This window comes from Coregonus clupeaformis, chromosome 40 (genome assembly GCF_020615455.1).
Source record: "Coregonus clupeaformis isolate EN_2021a chromosome 40, ASM2061545v1, whole genome shotgun sequence".
NCBI lineage: Eukaryota > Metazoa > Chordata > Actinopteri > Salmoniformes > Salmonidae > Coregonus > Coregonus clupeaformis.
This window is the reverse complement of record NC_059231.1, coordinates 36,044,330-36,065,165: the sequence shown is the minus strand read 5'-3', so window position 1 is coordinate 36,065,165 and position 20,836 is coordinate 36,044,330. Positions and strand designations below refer to the sequence as shown.

Here is a 20,836-nt window from a genome sequence, read left to right as displayed (position 1 = left end):
AAGACTGCATGCTGTTTTTGATACAACAATTCTAAATGACAGAGGGGGATATCCAGTGTGCTCTATGACAGTGGTTTCCAACCAGGGGTACTAGGACCATAGGGGGGACTTGAGAAGACTTGTGAGACTATAGGCTTACTGGTAAAATGCACATGAGGGGGGTATTTCAGTTGGTGGTACAGTAATCGAAAAAGGTTGGGAACCACTGCTCTATGAGACTGGGCTCATCTGCAGTAGCTACTGAGGATACTACCTTGGACCACTTTCCCGTACTAACACATCCCACTGTGTTTTGCTCTACTCCATCGGAAGCAAAGTGGAATCAAGTTAGAAATAGGAGAGGAGGATTATTCCAACGCATCTTCCCTCTCCCCTCTCGTCCAGACCTGCGGCTCTCTTACCGTTTTTCAGCTTTGCGCCCCCTGACTTCACCTGGGCACTGGGATGATTCACTTAATCCCTTCTTACTGCAGCTCTCTGCCCCACTTATTGCAGAACCGTTGACCTATATCTTTAATTTTACAATTGTTTCTGGTGTTATCCCTAAGATCTGGAAAGCGGCACCTGTCCTCCCCCTACATAAAGAAGGAGATCCTTCTGGCTTAGATAACTACTGTCCAATCTCCAAATGATCTTGCCTTTCTAAAGTTTTAGAATCCCTGGCCAACTGTCAGCTAAGAGCTTTTTTAACTTCTCACTCTATTCTTAATGTGCACCAATCCGGTTTTAGAACTGCTATGCTTGTTTTAGATGATGTGTTAAATTGCTTAGATCATAAAAATCAATGTGCTTTCCAAGTCCTTTGAAACTGTTGACCATCACACACTCATTCAAAGGTTTGAGAATGATCTGTCAGACAGGACACTGTGTGATTTCTGATGGCGTTAAGTCTAGGTTCCTAGATATTACGAAAGGTGTACCACAGGGGTCGATATTGGGACCTGTTCTCTTGACTATTTATATAAATAATATTGGTCTATCTGTTACCTTTTAATGTTCATCTGTATGCAGACGATACTGTTATGTATGCCATTGCCCCAATTGTAGACCAGGCGATGGAATACATATTATTAATTTAATGGTTCTCCCATCGATCGGGTTCCCGCTTATAAATATCTGGGCTTTTGGATTGACAAGGATTTAACGTTTAAAAAAACATACTGACGAGCTAGTTAAAAAGCAAAGATTTAAAGTGGGCTTCTTTTTGTAGAATAGAGCATTGGGGAACCAGGAGTGGTGACATTAATTGGAGAGGGAGAGAAGAGCGATGGGGAGAGCAAGAGGGAGGGGTTGTCCAGACTGTTTTCACACACTTGCTTTGACCACCACGCTACAGAAAGAGAAAGAAATCTGTTATGAGCTGAGCTGAACATAACAGTATGCCAGTGGAAGGGAGGACAGTAGCAGGTGACCCAACTGTGGTTTGATACTATGAATTCCCATAGTAGCCAATTCAGTTGCAGTCATTCTGTTTTTATGGTCATTCTGTTACTGATTTGGTACATAATTATGTGTTTTAATCACTTAATAAATCATAAACCAAATTGTTCTCACTAAAAACACTAATTAGTTGGTCAACCTTTACTTGTTATTTCTGTGATCTTTCATTATTCTCATGAGGGAGAGAAATTAGAAAAAAATCTTAAGATATGTGGGTTTTTGGTAAGAGAATTACAAGACCTTAGGCAATATTTCTTTAAACTTAGAGAAGGCAAATAAGATCTGCAAAATGAAATATAATTGTTAATATTAGTTGGCATGGGTCTTTACTTCAACGTTATTGTGTTGATGTATTTTTAGTACTTTTTAAGACTTTTTCTGCTAGATGTTTTCTAAGACACCTTTTCCTTCTGTTTGACCAGAAAGCAAAGCCTTTGCTTATTCAAATAATGTTAGATGGAAAATGGTTGAAAAATGTATCTATGCCTTCATTTCTAAAAAAATATAGACTCTTAGCTTTTATTTGACACCAAGAACTTCACATCGTAGTGCTCATGGGGCTTTTTACCTGGAAATGCCCCCATCTTCTCTTTTGATTAAGGCTTGAGGGCCAAAACGCCTCCATTATGACTGCTGAAAATACATCTTAGTAATAGTTTATTTGCGAGTCATGACCGTATTTCTCATACTCTATTTCTATCTCCTCCACAGACGGAGAACATCGATGGGATCTTCTGCGTGCCGGACATCAAACTGCATAGCAACCCATCGGCATTCAACGTGTACTGCAACGTGCGTCACTGCGTGCTGGACTGGCAGCAGCGGGAGGCGTCCCTGTCTCTGGCCTCGAGGAGCTCTGTGCAGAGTGGCGACTCGGACAGCGAGGAGGAGGAGGAGTACCGTGAGCCCACCTTCAAGCTTCCCAAGGTAACCAATGCCATCTGTTATGTTACTTCAGAAGCAGAGTGATGGGAACAGGGTTGGTGGAAAGGTAGAAATAGAGTATGACAGACATTCCCATTCAAATCAACGTTCCATGACCGGTGTACCCACATGTAGTCAAATTAAGTGCTCAATCAAATTGCTGTGATCGGAAGGGCTTTGTCCATTCGATTAATTACATTTTTGTGGGTGGAAAGTAACAATGGGCAAGTTAAAACAAATGCACTCTGAGTGAGGCAAACTGGGTAGGTGGAGGGGAGAGGGATGCTTGCCGTTATGACCTGAGAAGTAGTCCTACATTTGATTTATTAGGATCCCCATTAGCCGACGACAATGGCGACAGCTAGTCTTACTGGGGATCGACACATAACGAAAAATACATTACAGACAAAATACTTTACAATTTACATGCACACACTACATGTTAATGTTTTTAAATGTATCTATCAGTTACACATACATGTCAGTACATACACACAACAAGTAGGTCACATGGGGGAGAGGCGTTGTGCCGTGAGGTGTTGCTTTATTAGTTTTTTTGATACCAGGTTTGCTGTTCATTTCGCTATATAAGATGGAAGGGAGTTCCATGCACTCATGGCTCTGTATAATACTGTACGTTTCCTTGAATTTGTTCTGGACCTGGGGACTATGAAAAGACCCCTGGTGGCATGTCTGGTGGGGTAAGTGTGTGTGTAAGTTGACTATGCAAACAATTTTGAATTTCTAACACATTAATGTGTCTTATAAAATCAAGAAGTGACGCAGTCAGTCTTTCCTCAACTCTTAGACAAAAAGAGACTGGCATTAATATTCATTCATAAGCATGCTGAAAGTCTGTTGTTAATTTGAGAAATAGCATTGTATTTGGTCAAACACCATTTTTTCCAACTGTTTGCTAAGAGCTGGCAGCAAGCTGATAGGTCTGCTGTTAGAACCAGTAAAGGCCTCTTTACCACTCTTGGGTAGCGGAATGACTGGCTTCCCTCCAGGCCTAAGGACAAAGACTTTCCTCTAAGCTCACATTAAAGATATAACAGATAGGAGTGGCTATAGAGTCTGTCTAAGTTGTCAATGTCAGGAGGTTTGTCATTATTGATCGATAACAATACTTTTTCCACCTCTCCCACACTAACTTTACAAAATTCAAACTTGCAATATTTTTTACCTGACTCGCTTTTCAAAGATGGCTAGAAATGTACATGTTTGGTGCTCTTATAGGAAGCAATCACTCCCACATTACTGACTACAAATTAGCTATAACTGGGCTAATAACTCACTAACTAGCAAAGAATATGAACAAATGTGCACGTGGCTACATGCAGCTCTCGCTTTGTTCTCAAAACAAGCGCATAATAATCGCGACCACTCATGCTGTAAAACAGTCCAGTTCAAAGTGAATGGCATAAATCCATATATGGCAGTGGTCTATTTGCATATAGGCCTACTGCTGCTCTGATTGTTTATGGCGCACCGTGTAGAGTACGGGCCTGAGTCGTGCCTGCAATAGAATCCTACTCGGATGCGCTCTGCCTAAAACAAAATCTCTTGCATAGTTTGTTTTGTTTCGGTATGTTTCATTGAAAGTGGCTAATATTGCATTGATTCGATCATAATTCCCACATTAAAGGGAAACGTTAATAGTGTTAACTAATAGGGAAAACTTTAGGAAGTTGTGAAGTTCAATCTTGTGCTTCTCTGCGCAGGCTGATATTTATTTTGACGGCAGTCCTGGGGAGCTGCATGAGTGCTCCCTGCATGCTTGCAGCTTAGGGAACATTGCTCCTAAGTAAGTTGCACATCATATGTGAGCGACCGGCTCGATTCGGTCTTATGTAGCAACATTTTATTTTTATTTTTACATTGGATAAAAGTAGTAAAACTGTATACTACAGCTGAAGAACAATGGGAAAGTTATTCTGCTTTGAAAGTTTTCTCACTTTTGAGAAAATGGCCCTTGAATGTTTAAGTAAACCTATTGGAGAGGTCTTCTTTGTCTACACCCATTCGTCATCATTCACAACCCATCTCTTAAGGATTCACATGTGAGGCCATATACTAAACAACAAAATATTTCAAAACGAAAGGCTGGTTTATACTACGTCTATCGACAGTTGTCGCAGTGACATCATGGACATTCTATTGTCGTCCGACATCAAACTCGTTATGAAAATGTATAAACACAAACTACAGGCTGCATGATGCCTGGTGGTCCAAAATAGCATAACTAGTGTATTTTAACACCAATAAACCCACCCGTTTTAAAAATGTGTATATGTCAATCTAGCAAACCAGGCAACTAAAAGCATCTTTCTAAACAATGTTTTGGTTAGTTTCTAGCTTGTAAGCTGACTAGCCAGTTCAAATAATGACCATATCATATAGCTGACAACGTCTACACATTAGCTAATTTGTCTTCATTCAACAAGATCATTATTTACAAGTTAATGGCGAGCCAATTACAGAAAATAGCTTACAGTTCTGAGTGTGACTAAATAAAAGCAGGTCATTCAACCGGAGAATTTTAGAATTTTAGAACTTGGACACAGTAAATTCGCTCTGGCTATCTACTCCGATTTCAGAGAACTCTCGTCTGAGTGTGCCAGAGCGCAGAATAACTGATGAATTTGCGAACTTTCAACACCCGTTGAATATGGCCGGTGTCAGTAAACTGTAATTAAAATTGTTGCCAGCAGCACAGTTACAGTCACCAACGCTATGGATAACATGAAAACAGCCTAACCAGCTCTGCTAGGGTGAGTAAAATGGTCAGAGTGCGGTGTTCTCTCATTTGTGTCTGGGAGTAGCTAGCGAGCTAGCCAACGTTAGCTTGGGTACTTGACTGCCGTTTTGAGGTCAGAATGCTTGGATCAACCCTACTCCTCGGCCAGAGCATCCAGTGTGCACTCTCAACGCTCTGAGAGAAAAACGCTCTGAATGCACAGGATACAGAAGGTGTAGTGAAATGGTTACTTGCATAGTGGAGTCTTTTGTTTAGACATGTACAGTGAGGGAAAAAAGTATATGATCCCCTGCTGATTTTGTACGTTTGCCCACTGACAAAGAAATGATCAGTCTATAATTTTAATGGTACGTTTATTTGAACAGTGAGAGACAGAATAAGAACAAAAAAATCCAGAAAAACGCATGTCAAAATGTTATAAATTGATTTGCATTTTAATGAGGGAAATAAGTATTTGACCCCCTCTCAATCAGAAAGATTTCTGTCTCCCAGTTGTCTTTTATACAGGTAACAAGCTGAGATTAGGAGCACACTCTTAAAGGGAGTGCTCCTAATCTCAGTTTGTTACCTGTATAAAAGACACCTGTCCACAGAAGCAATCAATCAATCAGATTCCAAACTCTCCACCATGGCCAAGACCAAAGAGCTCTCCAATGATGTCAGGGACAAGATTGTAGACCTACACAAGGCTGGAATGGGCTACAAGACCATCACCAAGCAGCTTGGTGAGAAGGTGACAACAGTTGGTGCGATTATTCGCAAATGGAAGAAACACAAAATAACTGTCAATCTCCCTCGGCCTGGGGCTCCATGCAAGATCTCACCTCGTGGAGTTGCAATGATCATGAGAACGGTGAGGAATCGGCCCAGAACTACACGGGAGGATCTTGTCAATGATCTCAAGGCAGCTGGGACCATAGTCACCAAGAAAACATTTGGTAACACACTACGCTGTGAAGGACTGAAAACCTGCAGCACCCGCAAGGTCCCCCTGCTCAAGAAAGCACATATACAGGCCCGTCTGGAGTTTGCCAATGAACATCTGAATGATTCAGAGGAGAACTGGGTGAAAGTGTTGTGGTCAGATGAGACCAAAATGGAGCTATTTGGCATCAACTCAACTCGCTGTGTTTGGAGGAGGAGGAATGCTGCCTATGACCCCAAGAACACCATCCCCACCGTCAAATATGGTGGTGGAAACATTATGCTTTGGGGGTGTTTTTCTGCTAAGGGGACAGGACAACTTTACCGCATCAAAGGGACGATGGACGGGGCCATGTACTGTCAAATCTTGGGTGAGAACCTCCTTCCCTCAGCCAGGGCATTGAAAATGGGTCATGGATGGGTTTCCAGCATGTTAATGACCCAAAACACACGGCCAAGGCAACAAAGGAGTGGCTCAAGAAAAAGCACATTAAGGTCCTGGAGTGGCCTAGCCAGTCTCCAGTCCTTAATCCCATAGAAAATCTGTGGAGGGAGCTGAAGGTTCGTGTTGCCAAACGTCAGCCTCGAAACCTTAATGACTTGGAGAAGATCTGCAAAGAGGAGTGGGACAAAATCCCCCCTGAGATGTGTGCAAAACTGGTGGCCAACTACAAGAAACGTCTGACCTCTGTGATTGCCAACAAGTACTAAGTCATGTTTTGCAGAGAGGTCAAATACTTATTTCCCTCATTAAAATGCAAATCAATTCATAACATTTTTGACATGCGTTTTTCTGGATTTTTTTGTTGTTATTCTGTCTCTCACTGTTCAAATAAACCTACCATTAAAATTATAGACTGATCATTTCTTTGTCAGTGGGCAAACGTACAAAATCAGCAGGGGATCAAATACTTTTTTCCCTCACTGTAGGTAGCTAACTAGCTAGCTAAACAATGAACCATAATCCCAACTCATAACGTTACTACCCTGCATGAATATGCAGGTAGCTAACCAACCAGTTTCAATGTTAGCTAGCTATTTAACATTAGGCTATAACTAGCAATGCAAATGGCTCTGAGATACGAATAATATTACTACACAGATCATACATGTAACATTAGCTAGAGAGCCAGCCAGCTAACGTTAGCTAGCTAGCTAACAGTACGCTTTAACTTGAAATGCAAATTACTTTCTGACAAAATTAGAAACTTATAATATCTGAAAATGTAGCTAGCTGGACTATCTTACCCGTATACATGGATGGACACTTCTCTCCCTCTGTCACGGATGCCATGGCTGCCCTTAGTTTGAAGATGTAATCCGGAGACATTTGTCTTAGACAACAACCTTCTGTGTTCTCTTTTCAACTCCCTCTGCATATTTGCAATCAAACGCCAGAATTCTCTCCATCTCCTTAGCTATCATACTCTAATTCCACCTGGCATTCCACTAATTTCAAAACTCGGTCCTACAGAAAGTGGAGAGCAACACTTTTGCAGTTCTGCTACGTGATATCTTTCAAAAAAGCTGCGTTAGAAAGGAATACCTACACATACTGACCAGCTCATGTTATAGACAGAAGCGTGCTACATGTATTTGTATTTATTATGGATCCCCATTAGCTACTCTTCCTGGGGTCCAGCAAAATTAAGGCAGTTCATACAATTGTAATACATTCACAGATTTCACAACACAATGTGTGCCCTTAGGCCCCTACTCCACCACTGCCACATATCTACAGTACAAAATCCATGTGTACGTGTGTGTATATTATTGTGTGTGTTTATGCATTTGTCTTTGCCTATGTTTGTGTTGCTTCACAGTCCCCGCTGTTCTGTAAGGTGTTTTTTGTATCTGTTTTTTAAATCAGATTTTACTACTTGCATCAGTTACTTGATGTGGAATAGAGTTCCATGTAGTCATTGCTCTATGTAGTACTGTGCACCTCCCATATTCTTTTCTGGACTTGGGGACAGTGAAGAGACCTCTGGTGGCATGTCTTGTGGGGTATGCATGGGTGTCCGAGCTTTGCGCCAGTCCTTTTTCTTCCTTTACTCGGAATCGGTGGACAGTGTGCACTCCTCCTGAGTCGGATTAGATGTCCACTTGAATACCTCTTCTCCGTTGGCGGTGTCTTGGAGCAGCCTCTGGGATATGTTCAATTGCCCTGGGGGTTACAAACAAAGGATCCAATTCGGGAATGTCGTATTCCTGGTCGTAATGCTGGTGTGTTACCGCCACTCTGATATCCAAAAGTTATTTCCGGCTGTATGTAATAACACAAAAAAACTTTCTGGGTTAATAATGTAAGAAATAACACACAAAAGAACAAAACACTGCAAAGTTGCTTATTCCTCCATCAGTTTTTTAAATATAATTTTGCCGTGATGGCGAGCGGGGATGCAGATCCTGATCAGTCTTCTGTTACATTTGATACATTGGAGCAGCACGGAGAGCGAGCAAAGTTGATACATTGCATATCATTTAATCCCTGGTATAACCAGTGCACAGGCCAGTCTGAGTAGGCATAGCACGTTCTCTGTCACGCAGCAGTGCCAGAGAAGAAAAATAGCTTTGCGACAGGCATGTGTGCAGTTTAACAGCAAAGAAAACATCTCGTATCTAGCTCAAATGGTTAAAAAAATATCACCAATACAACCGGAGCTACCTTTTTTTATTATTATTTTTTTAAATTACGCACGCGTTTGATATAATTTCACAAACCATGTCACGGGTCGATAATTATTGGTTTGATAACAAACAGTGTTGTTCAGTCATGTTCCCTAGCTTGCTAACAACCTGTTAACTTGACAGATAATTTCTGGTGCTCCTTACATTCTGTTTGGTGCCTCACGTTTTTAAAAGTTGTGAGCATTGCGTTTGTGGGAGAGAGAGCGGTGTGTGTTTATGTTAGAGAGGGAGACCAAGTGTGTGTGTGTTACAACTGAAGAGTAAAGAAGGTTTCATGCAGTGTTTTCCCCTTACTGCCACAATGACATGCAGATCATTATGCATGTATATTCCTTCCTCCCATTCCTCCAGCCAAATCACAGATAGGCCTTTGCAAATATTAACAAATCAGCCATTCTAAGTGTGAATATCAGTGACAGGTTTTTTGTGTAGCACATGCGCATAACGTTTAGAAAACAGGAACTATTGTCAGGAGGATGTGGCGAACAGGACGCTAGGTCACTCCGTTTCCACAATGTATGATCTGGGCTGTTCATCTTGACCTTTCACTGTTGTCGTGGTCGTCCAGCCTTTGTCTTGGTCAAGCACGGAGTCACCTGGCTATAGTGGTGGCAGGGGTCTGGCTCCGTGACGCCTGTTGTAGTAGGTCCTGTGAATGCTTTTGCCTCAGTCTTGCTTAGCAACCTTCTTAAAGTCTGTCCACCTAGGTTCTTTGACAGGGTTGGAAGCGTTGTCCGTAACTGACGCTCCATGAATAGTTGTGCTGGGCTACAGCCTGTAGCCACAATCGGTGTCACTCTGTCTGTAAGGAGAGCGAGAAAGGGGTCTTCTTGCTTTAATATTTTCTTAGCTGTCTGGACAGCTCTCGCAACTTCTCCATTAGCTTGTGGGAAGTGAGGGCTGGAGGTCACGTGATGGAAGCCATACTCTTCCTTGAAAGAATGGAACTCAGAAGACGTGAACTGCCTTGCATTATCGGACACCAAGACCTCTGCTATTCCGAAATGCGAGAACATGCTCTTCAGCTTCCCGATCACTCTTTTGCTTGATGCATCTGGCATGTGTACGACTTCTATGAATCTCGAGAAATAGTCAACAACAACCAGGTACTGCTGTCTGTCAACCTAAGGCACATAAGTAATACAGCAAAAAATGTGGCAAAGAAATTAACTTTTTGTCCTGAATACAAAGCGTTATGTTTGGGGGAAATCCAATACAACACATGTACCACTCTTATTATTTTCAAGCATGGTGGTGGCTGCATCATGTTATGGGTATGCTTGTCATCGTCAAGGGAGTTTTTTGGGGGGGGGGGATAAACATAAACTGAATACAGCTTTAAGCATAGGCACTGGGAGACGAATTCACCTTTCAGCATGACAATAACCTAAAACATAAGGCCAAATCTACACTGGAGTTGCTTACCAAGATGACATTGAATGTTCCTGAGCGGCCTAGTTACAATTTTGACTTAAATCAGCTTGAAAATCTATGGCAAGACTTGATCAACAATCAACTTGACAGAGCTTGAATAATTTTTTATAGAATAGTGGGCCAATAGTGTACAATCCAGGTGTGCAATGCTCTTAGAGACTTACTCAAAAAGACTCACAGCTGTAATCGCCACCAAAGGTGCTTCTACAAAGTATTGACTCAGGGGTGTGAATACTTATGTAAATGTGATATTTCTGTATTTCATTTTCAATAAATTAGCAAAAATGTCTAAAAACATGTTTTCACTTGGTCATTATGTGGTATTGTGTAGATTGGTGAGATTTATTTTTAATCCATTTTGAATTCAGGTTGTAACACAACAAAATGTAGAATAAGTCAAGGGGTATGAATACTTTCTGAAGACGCTGTAACTACAGGAAACAGACAAAAGACAACGAAAATTAGCGTTTCTTATTGGGTAAGTCAGGTAGACGGTCTTCACTGTTTCAATCTGTTTTTGTCCATTTTGTGCCTTATCAATAAGATGTGGGTTGTTGGATGTTTGGGGGGGTGGATAATAGGAGAGAGCAGTGGTCCATTTCTATCTTTGCACAACCCCCAGATTGATACAACTCTGAAAGTTGCCTGTATAGAACCCAATAAATGGGAATGTGCATGTTTAGACCAATTTTTTCATATAGAGGTCTAGCCTAAATTTTGTGGATTGAGTGTTATCTAGGCTAAACCCTTTCTGTGGGGTTTTTGGTTTTAGATTAAATGGTACCAGTGACTGCTTTTCTCTCTTTAGATAATTGGCGCTGGACTATGTTAGGTATTTAAACCTCGCTTTGGTGTAGGTGGTATTTTGCGTTCTGTGTGATGTTGTAGCTTATAGCTATCTGATAATAACTGTATGGTGTGTGTGTTTTCTCTCTAGATCATTGGCATCGGTCTGTGTGGGGTGTTTGAGCTGATCAAGGAGACTCGGTTCTCCCACCCCTCGCTGTGCCTGCGCAGCCTACAGGCCCTGCTGGACATGCTGCAGGGACAACAGCCAGAGGGCTTCCAGACCGAACCTCCTGATGTACTGGGTGAGTACTAGCACACAGATACAGTGGGGAGAACAAGTATTTGATACACTGCCGATTTTGCAGGTTTTCCTACTTACAAAGCATGTAGAGGTCTGTAATTTTTATCATAGGTACACTTCAACTGTGAGAGATGGAATCTAAAACAAAAATCCAGAAAATCACGTTGTATGATTTTTAAGTAATTCATTTGCATTTTATTGCATGACATAAGTATTTGATACATCAGAAAAGCAGAACTTAATATTTGGTACAGAAACCTTTGTTTGCAATTACAGAGATCATACGTTTCCTGTAGGTCTTGACCAGGTTTGCACACACTGCAGCATGGATTTTGGCCCACTCCTCCATACAGACCTTCTCCAGATCCTTCAGGTTTCGGGGCTGTCGCTGGGCAATACAGACTTTCAGCTCCCTCCAAAGATTTTCTATTGGGTTCAGGTCTGGAGACTGGCTAGGCCACTCCAGGACCTTGAGATGCTTCTTACGGAGCCACTCCTTAGTTGCCCTGGCTGTGTGTTTCGGGTCGTTGTCATGCTGGAAGACCCAGCCACGACCCATCTTCAATGCTCTTACTGAGGGAAGGAGGTTGTTGGCCAAGATCTCACGATACATGGCCCCATCCATCCTCCCCTCAATACGGTGCAGTCGTCCTGTCCCCTTTGCAGAAAAGCATCCCCAAAAATGATGTTTCCACCTCCATACTTCACGGTTGGGATGGTGTTCTTGGGGTTGTACTCATCCTTCTTCTTCCTCCAAATACGGCGAGTGGAGTTTAGACCAAAAAGCTATATTTTTTGTCTCATCAGACCACATGACCTTCTCCCATTCCCCCTCTGGATCATTCAGATGGTCATTGGCAAACTTCAGACGGGCCTGGACATGCGCTGGCTTGAGCAGGGGGACCTTGCGTGCGCTGCAGGATTTTATTCCATGACGGCGTAGTGTGTTACTAATGGTTTTCTTTGAGACTGTGGTCCCAGCTCTCTTCAGGTCATTAACCAGGTCCTGCCGTGTAGTTCTGGGCTGATCCCTCACCTTCCTCATGATCATTGATGCCCCACAAGGTGAGATCTTGCATGGAACCCCAGACCGAGGGTGATTGACCGTCATCTTGAACTTCTTCCATTTTCTAATAATTGCGCCAACAGTTGTTGCCTTTTCACCAAGCTGCTTGCCTATTGTCCTGTAGCCCATCCCAGCCTTATGCAGGTCTACAATTTTATCCCTGATGTCCTTACACAGATCTCTGGTCTTGGCCATTGTGGAGAGGTTGGAGTCTGTTTGATTGAGTGTGTGGACAGGTGTCTTTTATACAGGTAACAAGTTCAAACAGGTGCAGTTAATACAGGTAATGAGTGGAAAACAGGAGGGCTTCTTAAAGAAAAACTAACAGGTCTGTGAGAGCCGAAATTCTTACTGGTTGGTAGGTGATCAAATACTTACGTCATGCAATAAAATGCAAATTAATTACTTAAAAATCATACAATGTGATTTTCTGGATTTTTGTTTTAGATTCCGTCTCTCACAGTTGAAGTGCACCTATGATAAAAATTACAGACCTCTACATACTTTTTTATAAGTAGGAAAACCTGCAAAATCGGCAGTGTATCAAATACTTGTTCTCCCCACTGTACATGGGAAGACACATGCACATGCTAGGGCTGGGCGGTAAACTCTATTTTACTGTATACCGGTGTTGATGCACGGTCCAGTTTGGATTTTTACTTTCTATAACGGTATAATGGCAATCGTCTGTTTTTAACGCCAGTACGAGATTTCTAACAGCTGAGAATGGCTAATGAGCTTCGAGAGCACAGACAACTTTTTCTCCCCGTGAACCTCTTGTTCTCATGTTGTATTTTTGTTTTATTCTCCCTCGCTCCTCTGTGCTGTGCACCTTCCCACACTTACACACACACACACCAAGCCCCTCCCCCTGCCACTCACAACAGAGATCGCCCCTTTTGACAACAAGCAGTTCCAAATCAAACTTGTGGTTTGGTCCAACAGAATCGGTCATATGGACATCCAAAAACATTTGTACATTATTTTTGTGTAATAGAGGAGAACTTCACCTTTTTAACTATACCTGTTTTATGTATCAACTCCTCAAAATGAGCGCAGATCGAACTCTACTAAAACAGGAGTATCAATGAATGTTGATTCTGGAAAATTGCTGTTTGTCTGTGTGCGGCATTATGGTAGCGCTAGCAGCATTTTAGCCACAGAGTGTTATGTGCTAGCTGTTTTGTATATGTTTTTATACATTTGCAATGAGCATAAAAATCATTTATATAAGTACTAGGCAACTCATTCTCATTCTGAGAAATAAGCATCTTCTTATCCAGGTAGCTACTTGATTTCAATATCTAAACAAAGTCAACAGGTTAGCATGCTGTTCAAACAGGTAGAGATACAGGAGACTGTGTTCATAACAGTTCAACTATTCTACCTTGTTAGCTAGCTAATAGACCCAAGTTGGCAAGACTTGAAATATAGACACTAGCTGGCAACTCACTAGCACCTGGGCTTGTGCTTGAGAGAATGTTTGAGATCTATGTTAATTTTCTACAATGCATTCACCCGCTGAAAAAGCTTGGTCATTATTAGTGGATGTGTATTGTGCATGGTTCTGGTTAAATTTGTAACAAAAGTGGCATTTTCATAGAAAGACTTGAACTGCAAAAAGGCAGGTTAAGCTATTTTGATAAAATACTTTTATTGTTAGTGGGTCTATATTTACGAACACACACACATTATGTTTTTCAATCCTCGTGGGGACCTAAATTAATTTGATTCAAAATCCTATTTTTCCTAATCCCTAACCCTAAACATAACCCTTACCATAACCCTCACCTTAACCTGTAACCCAAACCCTAATCTTAAAAAAGCCTTTGTCCTCATTGGGATGTGGGAAATGTCCCGACGAGGGAGAATTTTCCACCTTTTACTACTACATAGACACACACTCGCACGCACTTGTTCAGACACAGGTATGCACACACATATTGCAGACACACAGCCCTTCCTAACCCTCCATCTCCTCACTACAGAGTCTCTGTTCCACTTGCTGTTGGAGACAACGGTGCGCAGCACGGGGATGAATGACCCCACTGGTCAGGCCCTCACTGCCCTGTCCTGCGCCTGCCTCTTCAGCCTGGTGGTGTCCTGGGGAGACACAGGCAAGACCCTGCAGGCCGTCTCCGCCATCCTCACCAACAACGGCAGTCACGCCTGCCAGACTATCCAGGTGAGACGATGTGGCGTAACACAACACTAAATAATAATAATAATAATATGCCATTTAGCAGACGCTTTTATCCAAAGCGACTTACAGTCATGCGTGCATACATTTTTATGTATGGGAGGTCCCGGGGATCGAACCCACTACCTTGGCGTTACAAGCGCCGTGCTCTACCAGCTGAGCTACAGATAACACATTCATAAATGGGTCTGCGGGACCCCAAACCTATCCAACCAGAAAATCATTCAAACGTTACACATCGCCAGTTTACTAAATGTTTTTGCTCAAGCAGAATGGCACCGGAGGGGATGGCTGCCGTTTTATGGACTCTTATCCAACCGTGCTATATATATATGTTTTTCTCGCATTGTTTGTCACTTATTTTGTACATATGTTTCTGCTACCGTCTCTTACGACCGAAAAGAGCTTCTGGACATCAGAACAGCGATTACACTCCTTAAACTGGACGAATAACTTTTCTTTAATGAGTCGGACGAGAGGGATTTGCTCGGTCAATAAAAAAGTGGTCAGATGAAGCAGATGCTAAGCTACAGGACTATTTTGCTAGCACAGACTGGAATATGTTCCGGGATTCTTCCAATAGCATTGAGGAGTACACCACATCAGTCACTGGCTTCATCAATAAGTGCATCGATGACGTCGTCCCCACAGTGACTGTATACACATACCCCAACCAGAAGCCATGGATTACAGGCAACAGCCGCACTGAGCTAAAGGGTAGAGCTGCCGCTTTCAAGGAGCGGGACTCTAACCCGGAAGTTATAAGAAATCCCGCTATGCCCTCCGACGAACCATCAAACAGGCAAAGCGTCAATACAGGACTAAGATCGAATCGTACTACACCGGCTCCGACGCTCGTCGGATGTGGCAGGGCTTGCAAACTATTACAGACTACAAAGGGAAGCACAGCCGCGAGCTGCCCAGTGACACAAGCTTACCAGATGAGCTAAATCACTTCTATGCTCGCTTCGAGGCAAGCAACACTGAAACATGCATGAGAGCATCAGCTGTTCCGGACGACTGTGTGATCACGCTCTCCATAGCCGATGTGAGTAAGACCTTTAAACAGGTCAACATTCACAAGGCCGCAGGGCCAGACGGATTACCAGGACGTGTACTCAGAGCATGCGCTGACCAACTGGCAAGTGTCTTCACTGACATTTTCAACCTCTCCCTGTCTGAGTCTGTAATACCAACATGTTTCAAGCAGACCACTATAATCCCTGTGCCCAAGAACACTAAGGTAACCTGCCTAAATGACTACCGACCCGTAGCACTCACGTCTGTAGCCATGAAGTGCTTTGAAAGGCTGTTCATGGCTCACATCAACACCATTATCCCAGAAACCCTAGATCCACTCAATTTGCATACCGCCCCAACAGATCCACAGATGATGCAATCTCTGTTGTGCTCCACACTGCCCTTTCACACCTGGACAAAAGGAACACCTACGTGAGAATGCTATTCATTGACTACAGCTCAGCGTTCAACACCATAGTGCCCTCAAAGCTCATCACTAAGCTAAGGACCCTGGGACTAAACACCTCCCTCTGCAACTGTATCCTGGACTTCCTGACGGGCCGCCCCCAGGTGGTAAGGGTAGGTAACAACACATCCGCCACGCTAATCCTCATCGTGGCGGATGTGTCACACGAGATGGAGTCACAATCCATGCCACGACCTGTGAGCTCTGGAACTCCACCTCCGACAGGCAGAGGCAACACACATGGAGGGTTCGTCAGGTCGTCGGGTCACCCTGACATTTCCATTCCTCTTCTGATACCAGAACTTGACGAACTATTCACCAGGCACAGCAAGGGCCGTCCAGACCGTTATGCTGTTCTGCTATTCCAAGGATGTGTAACCGAAGAGAGATACAACGAGTGGACACAGAATACCAACTGGGATGGATCCCGAGGCAAATGTTATGTTTCTGTCCATGAGTGATGCAACCCGAAAAAGCATTAAAGACAGAGTTAATGAGTACTTGAGGTCACCGAGAAAGTCTGGACTGCTCTCCCTTATGTAAGAAATTAGGCACTTTACTATGTTTACTATGTAGGCTACAGTAAACATCTCATTGTCCCGTTGGTTGTTATCAGACTGCACAGTAGCCTAATAAACATATGCATTTTAAACGTTTTTTTTTTTTAATGGAATTTTATAATATATTTGTACCACTGTAGATGCTGTGTTTTTATTTTTAGAATACAGTTCTTGGTTTACAGTAGTGATGTTTTCAAACACTTGTTTTTCACAAGTGTAGCAGGTTGTGAACTCTGCAAACAACGTTTCCACTCTGAGAATGAGAATGGTAAATGACTGTAATTAATAAATTAATTCATACATTAGAATACAAAAGAAGCCATCTACCCATGATGGGCTATTAGCAGGACAATAGACTCTTGCCATGAAGGAGATCAAGGAGGGTAGGAGGAGCGTTGTATTTTATAGTAGCCTAATAAACATTTGCATTTTGAAAAAGTTTGAAAAAATCAAGTTCAATAATATATTTATACCAATGTACATGCTCTGTTTTTCATTGATGGCGAAGCCATAAAGCCTCTACTACTATGCACAGATATAAAAAAAATAAAGGTTTAACATATTTTGAATTAATTCCTGAATTCAATTGCTTTAGCCGACATGTTGCAGTTTATTTATTGTTTAATTATTCAAGGCTCCTTTTTCTTGGAATAGAAACACACTTCTCTGTGCTTCTACAGAGAAGTGTGTTTCTATATCGGCATTGCTTCTACATCTGCATTGCTTGCTGTTTGGGGTTTTAGGCTGGGTTTCTGTATAGCACTTTGTGACATCTGCTGATGTAAAAAGGACTTTATAAATAACATGTGATTGATTGATTGATTACTGGAGTTCTTTTAAGAATACAAAAGAAGCCATTCACCCTTGATGGGCTATAAGCAGGACAATAGACTCTTGCCGAGTTTAGGGACTTTAAATGTATTAATGGCTGTTTACGAGGCATGTCACTTCTCCCATCTCTTTGCGTAGCCCACCAATTGCTCTGTTTTCTAACCACATCTGGATGGATCCATAACGAATTACTATGGGAAGAAATATCACTGAATGACAGAAATATTGGAATAAAGTAGGCTAATGAAGGCAACAAATGGTTGCTTACTGAAACACCCAATGTCGTCCAATTTTTATAATAGGATTTGAAACAATATCCTACCCAACTATTTCAGCACCGTTTCGCGCTGCTTTGAGACAAGCATGGAGACTGGCCTTGATAACTCAATCAGATTTTTATTTTCACTGAATTTCTGTTTGGGTATTGGTTAGCCTACAATTAGGGTGTGGAAATGTTAGGATTATTTTGCTCTTCACTTGCAGTCGCTTAGTAGCCTAGGCCTACTCCCGACCGGTCACGTTGTACAACACCATATTTTCCTAACGGAAACCCTGAGGCCTACATAGGCTACTGTAAAATGCATTTTCGTTTTTCTTGGAATAGAAACACCATAATATTAATCAATTTAACTAAGCTAAATTTCTACAAAAAAAGGTTTTAAAGTCTCTAGTACAGCCAATATTAAAAACAGTGAAATGCATTAGTGAATTAAATCGCTTTACCCTTTGTTATTTTGTTGTATAACTAAAATGCTTGACTGTATTTAAAGACATGGATGACTTGTATGTTGTGTGATGACATGCACAAATGAATGAATGTTTGAAATACTGTATATTGAAGTAGGCCTTTATGCCAATAAGTTACGCTAAAACATCTACAGTAAACAGGACTCTTAACCCTATAGGCCCTTGTCATTTCAATAACTTAGCTTCTCAAAGATGCCCCCTGGTGGTCAAACTAGCATTAATGGCAACAATGGCTGACAGTAAAATAATATCACGTCATGCCATACAATTATGACGCAACTTTTAAAGGAAGAACCATGTATTGCATGTGTCACGTAAAGAGAGCAAGAGTTGTGGGAATATAGGGAATGTTTTTCCTAAACAAATTAGGGGTTTTGGTGACAGAACTTTTCAGTCAGAAATGGCTGTAATTATGTTGCAGCTTCAGCAACACGGACAGCGCGATAAACACTTTGATGTTCTGTGGTGGTTGCTGCAGCAGGGAGGAGAGCGCGACAACGCATGCTAGTCACAGTCATTCGCTGTCTTTTTTATTTTAACACAGCGCACAAAGTCTGAGCCCGGCACAATCAAATAAATTGCTGTTCCCTCTAGTCATTTGTGTGTCTTAATTATTTAATCAAACCGTGTGCTTAAAGCATCAGACAAGCTCAGTGAAATAGTTGATTTGATTAAAACACATAGGATGTGTCAATATATGGAAAAATACACGTTTAACAATGCCGACCATTGGTCGATTGGTCGAAAGAACAGAATACTCTTGGTCGACCAATATTTTATTTTGTTGAGGACAGCCCTAAAATGGTTGCACTCTGGAGCCCTGATATCAAACCAGACCCTTCTACCAAACACTCCACAGTCAAAGCAGACAAAACAGTCCTTTCATTGTCTCCCATTTCTATTCTAGTTAATTTCCATTAATTCTTCTTTATTCTTAATCTTCCCTCCCCTTCCTCTTTGTCCCAGGTGCCGACCATTCTGAACGCGTTACAGAGGAGCGTGCAGGCCGTGCTGGTGGGCAAGATCCAGATCCAGGACTGGTTCGGCAACGGCATCAAGCGGGCGGCGCTGATGAACAAGTGGGTACTGAAGGAGGTGACCGTCGATGAGGATGAGCACTGCCTGCTGCAGACCGACGGCTCTTTCCTCTACCTGCTCTGCAAGGATGGCCTCTACAAAGTGGGCTCTGGCTACAGTGGCACCGTCAGGGTAGGTAGGGTGGGGTGATGTGGGTGTCTACATGAGCGAGATAATGTTTTTTCAAGTGTTATTTATTACACTGATATAGCAGTCAATACAAACTGAAATCCAGAAGCGAACAATATACACTACATGGCCAAAAGTATGTGGACACCAGCTCGTCAAGCATATCATTCCAAATTCATGGGCATTAATATAGAGTTGGTCTCCCCTTTGCTGTTATAACAGCCTCCACTCTTCTCCAAATTATCTGAGGCAAATGATCCAGTTACTGCCCAAGTTGCTCAATAAGAGGAGACTCCATTAGGGATGTAACGATTCACTGATGCGCATTGGTCCCCGGTTCAAATGTTTAAGATATGAATGCGTCGGTTCGCGGGACCCCAAGCCAATCCAAATGTAGGCATATACCGATACCGCTCGTCTTTTGGTGTTTGAGTCGTGTGGGGCCCTGCACGACTCCAACACCAGTAAGTTTGCTGACGACACAACGGTGGTAGGACAGATCACTGACGACGATGAGACAGCCTATAGGGAGGAGGTCAGAGACCTGGCAGTGTGGTTTCAGAACAACAACCTCTCCCTCAATGTCCGCAAGACAAAGGAGCTGATCGTGGACTGCAGGAAACGGAGTGCCGAGCACACTCCCATTCACATCGACAGGGCTGTAGTGGAGCTGGTCGAGAGCTTCAATATCCTCTGTGTCCACATCACTAAGGATATATCATGGTCCACACGCACCAAGACAGTCGTGAAGGGTGCATGGCAACGCCTCCTCCCCCTCAGGAGGCTGAAAAGATTTGGCATGTGCCCTCACATCCTCAAAGTTTGACAGCTGCACCATTGAGAGTATCTTGACTGGCTGCATCTTCGCTTGGTATGGCAACTGCTTGGTACCCAACCACAAGGCACTACAGAGGGTAGTGCGTACAGCCCAGTACATCACTGGGGCCGAGCTCCCTGCCATCCAGGACCTTTATACCAGGCGGTGTCAGATGAAGGCCCTAAAATTTGTTAAAGACTTCAGCCACCCAAGTCAGAGACTGTTTTCTCTGCTACCGCACGGAAAGCGGTACCGATGAACCAAGTCTGGAACCAACAGGACCCTGAACAGCTTCTACCCCCAAGCCATAATAATGCTAAATAGTTAGTCTGGGCAGAGATTTGATTAACTATTTAACTACAGTGAATTCGGAAATTATTCAGACCTCTTGACTTTTTCCATATTTTGTTACGTTACAGCCTTACTCTAAAATTGATTAAATAGTTTTTTCCCCCTCATCAATCTACACACAATACCCCATAATGACAAAGCAAAAACATGTTTTTAGAGATTTTAGCAAATTTATAAAATAAAAAACATATTACATTTACGGAAGTATTCAGACCCTTTACTCAGTACTTTGTTGAAGCACCTTTGGCAGCAATTACAGCCTCGACTCTTCTTGGGTATAACACTACAAGATTGGCACACCTGCATTT

At 42.5% G+C, this 20,836-nt stretch overlaps 1 protein-coding gene across 2 annotated transcripts in view; it reads left to right on the top strand.

Moving 5' to 3' along the window:
• The window catches only part of LOC121554853 (E3 ubiquitin-protein ligase MYCBP2-like), a 323,061-nt gene that overhangs the window by 44,576 nt on the left and 257,649 nt on the right, over positions 1–20,836 (top strand). For both annotated transcript variants that reach the window (XM_045212139.1, XM_045212140.1), the window contains exons 3-6: positions 2,152–2,367; positions 11,112–11,265; positions 14,319–14,515; positions 19,121–19,363. In XM_045212139.1, coding sequence (XP_045068074.1) covers positions 2,152–2,367; positions 11,112–11,265; positions 14,319–14,515; positions 19,121–19,363 — 810 coding nt within the window. The remainder of the gene's footprint in view (positions 1–2,151; positions 2,368–11,111; positions 11,266–14,318; positions 14,516–19,120; positions 19,364–20,836) is intronic.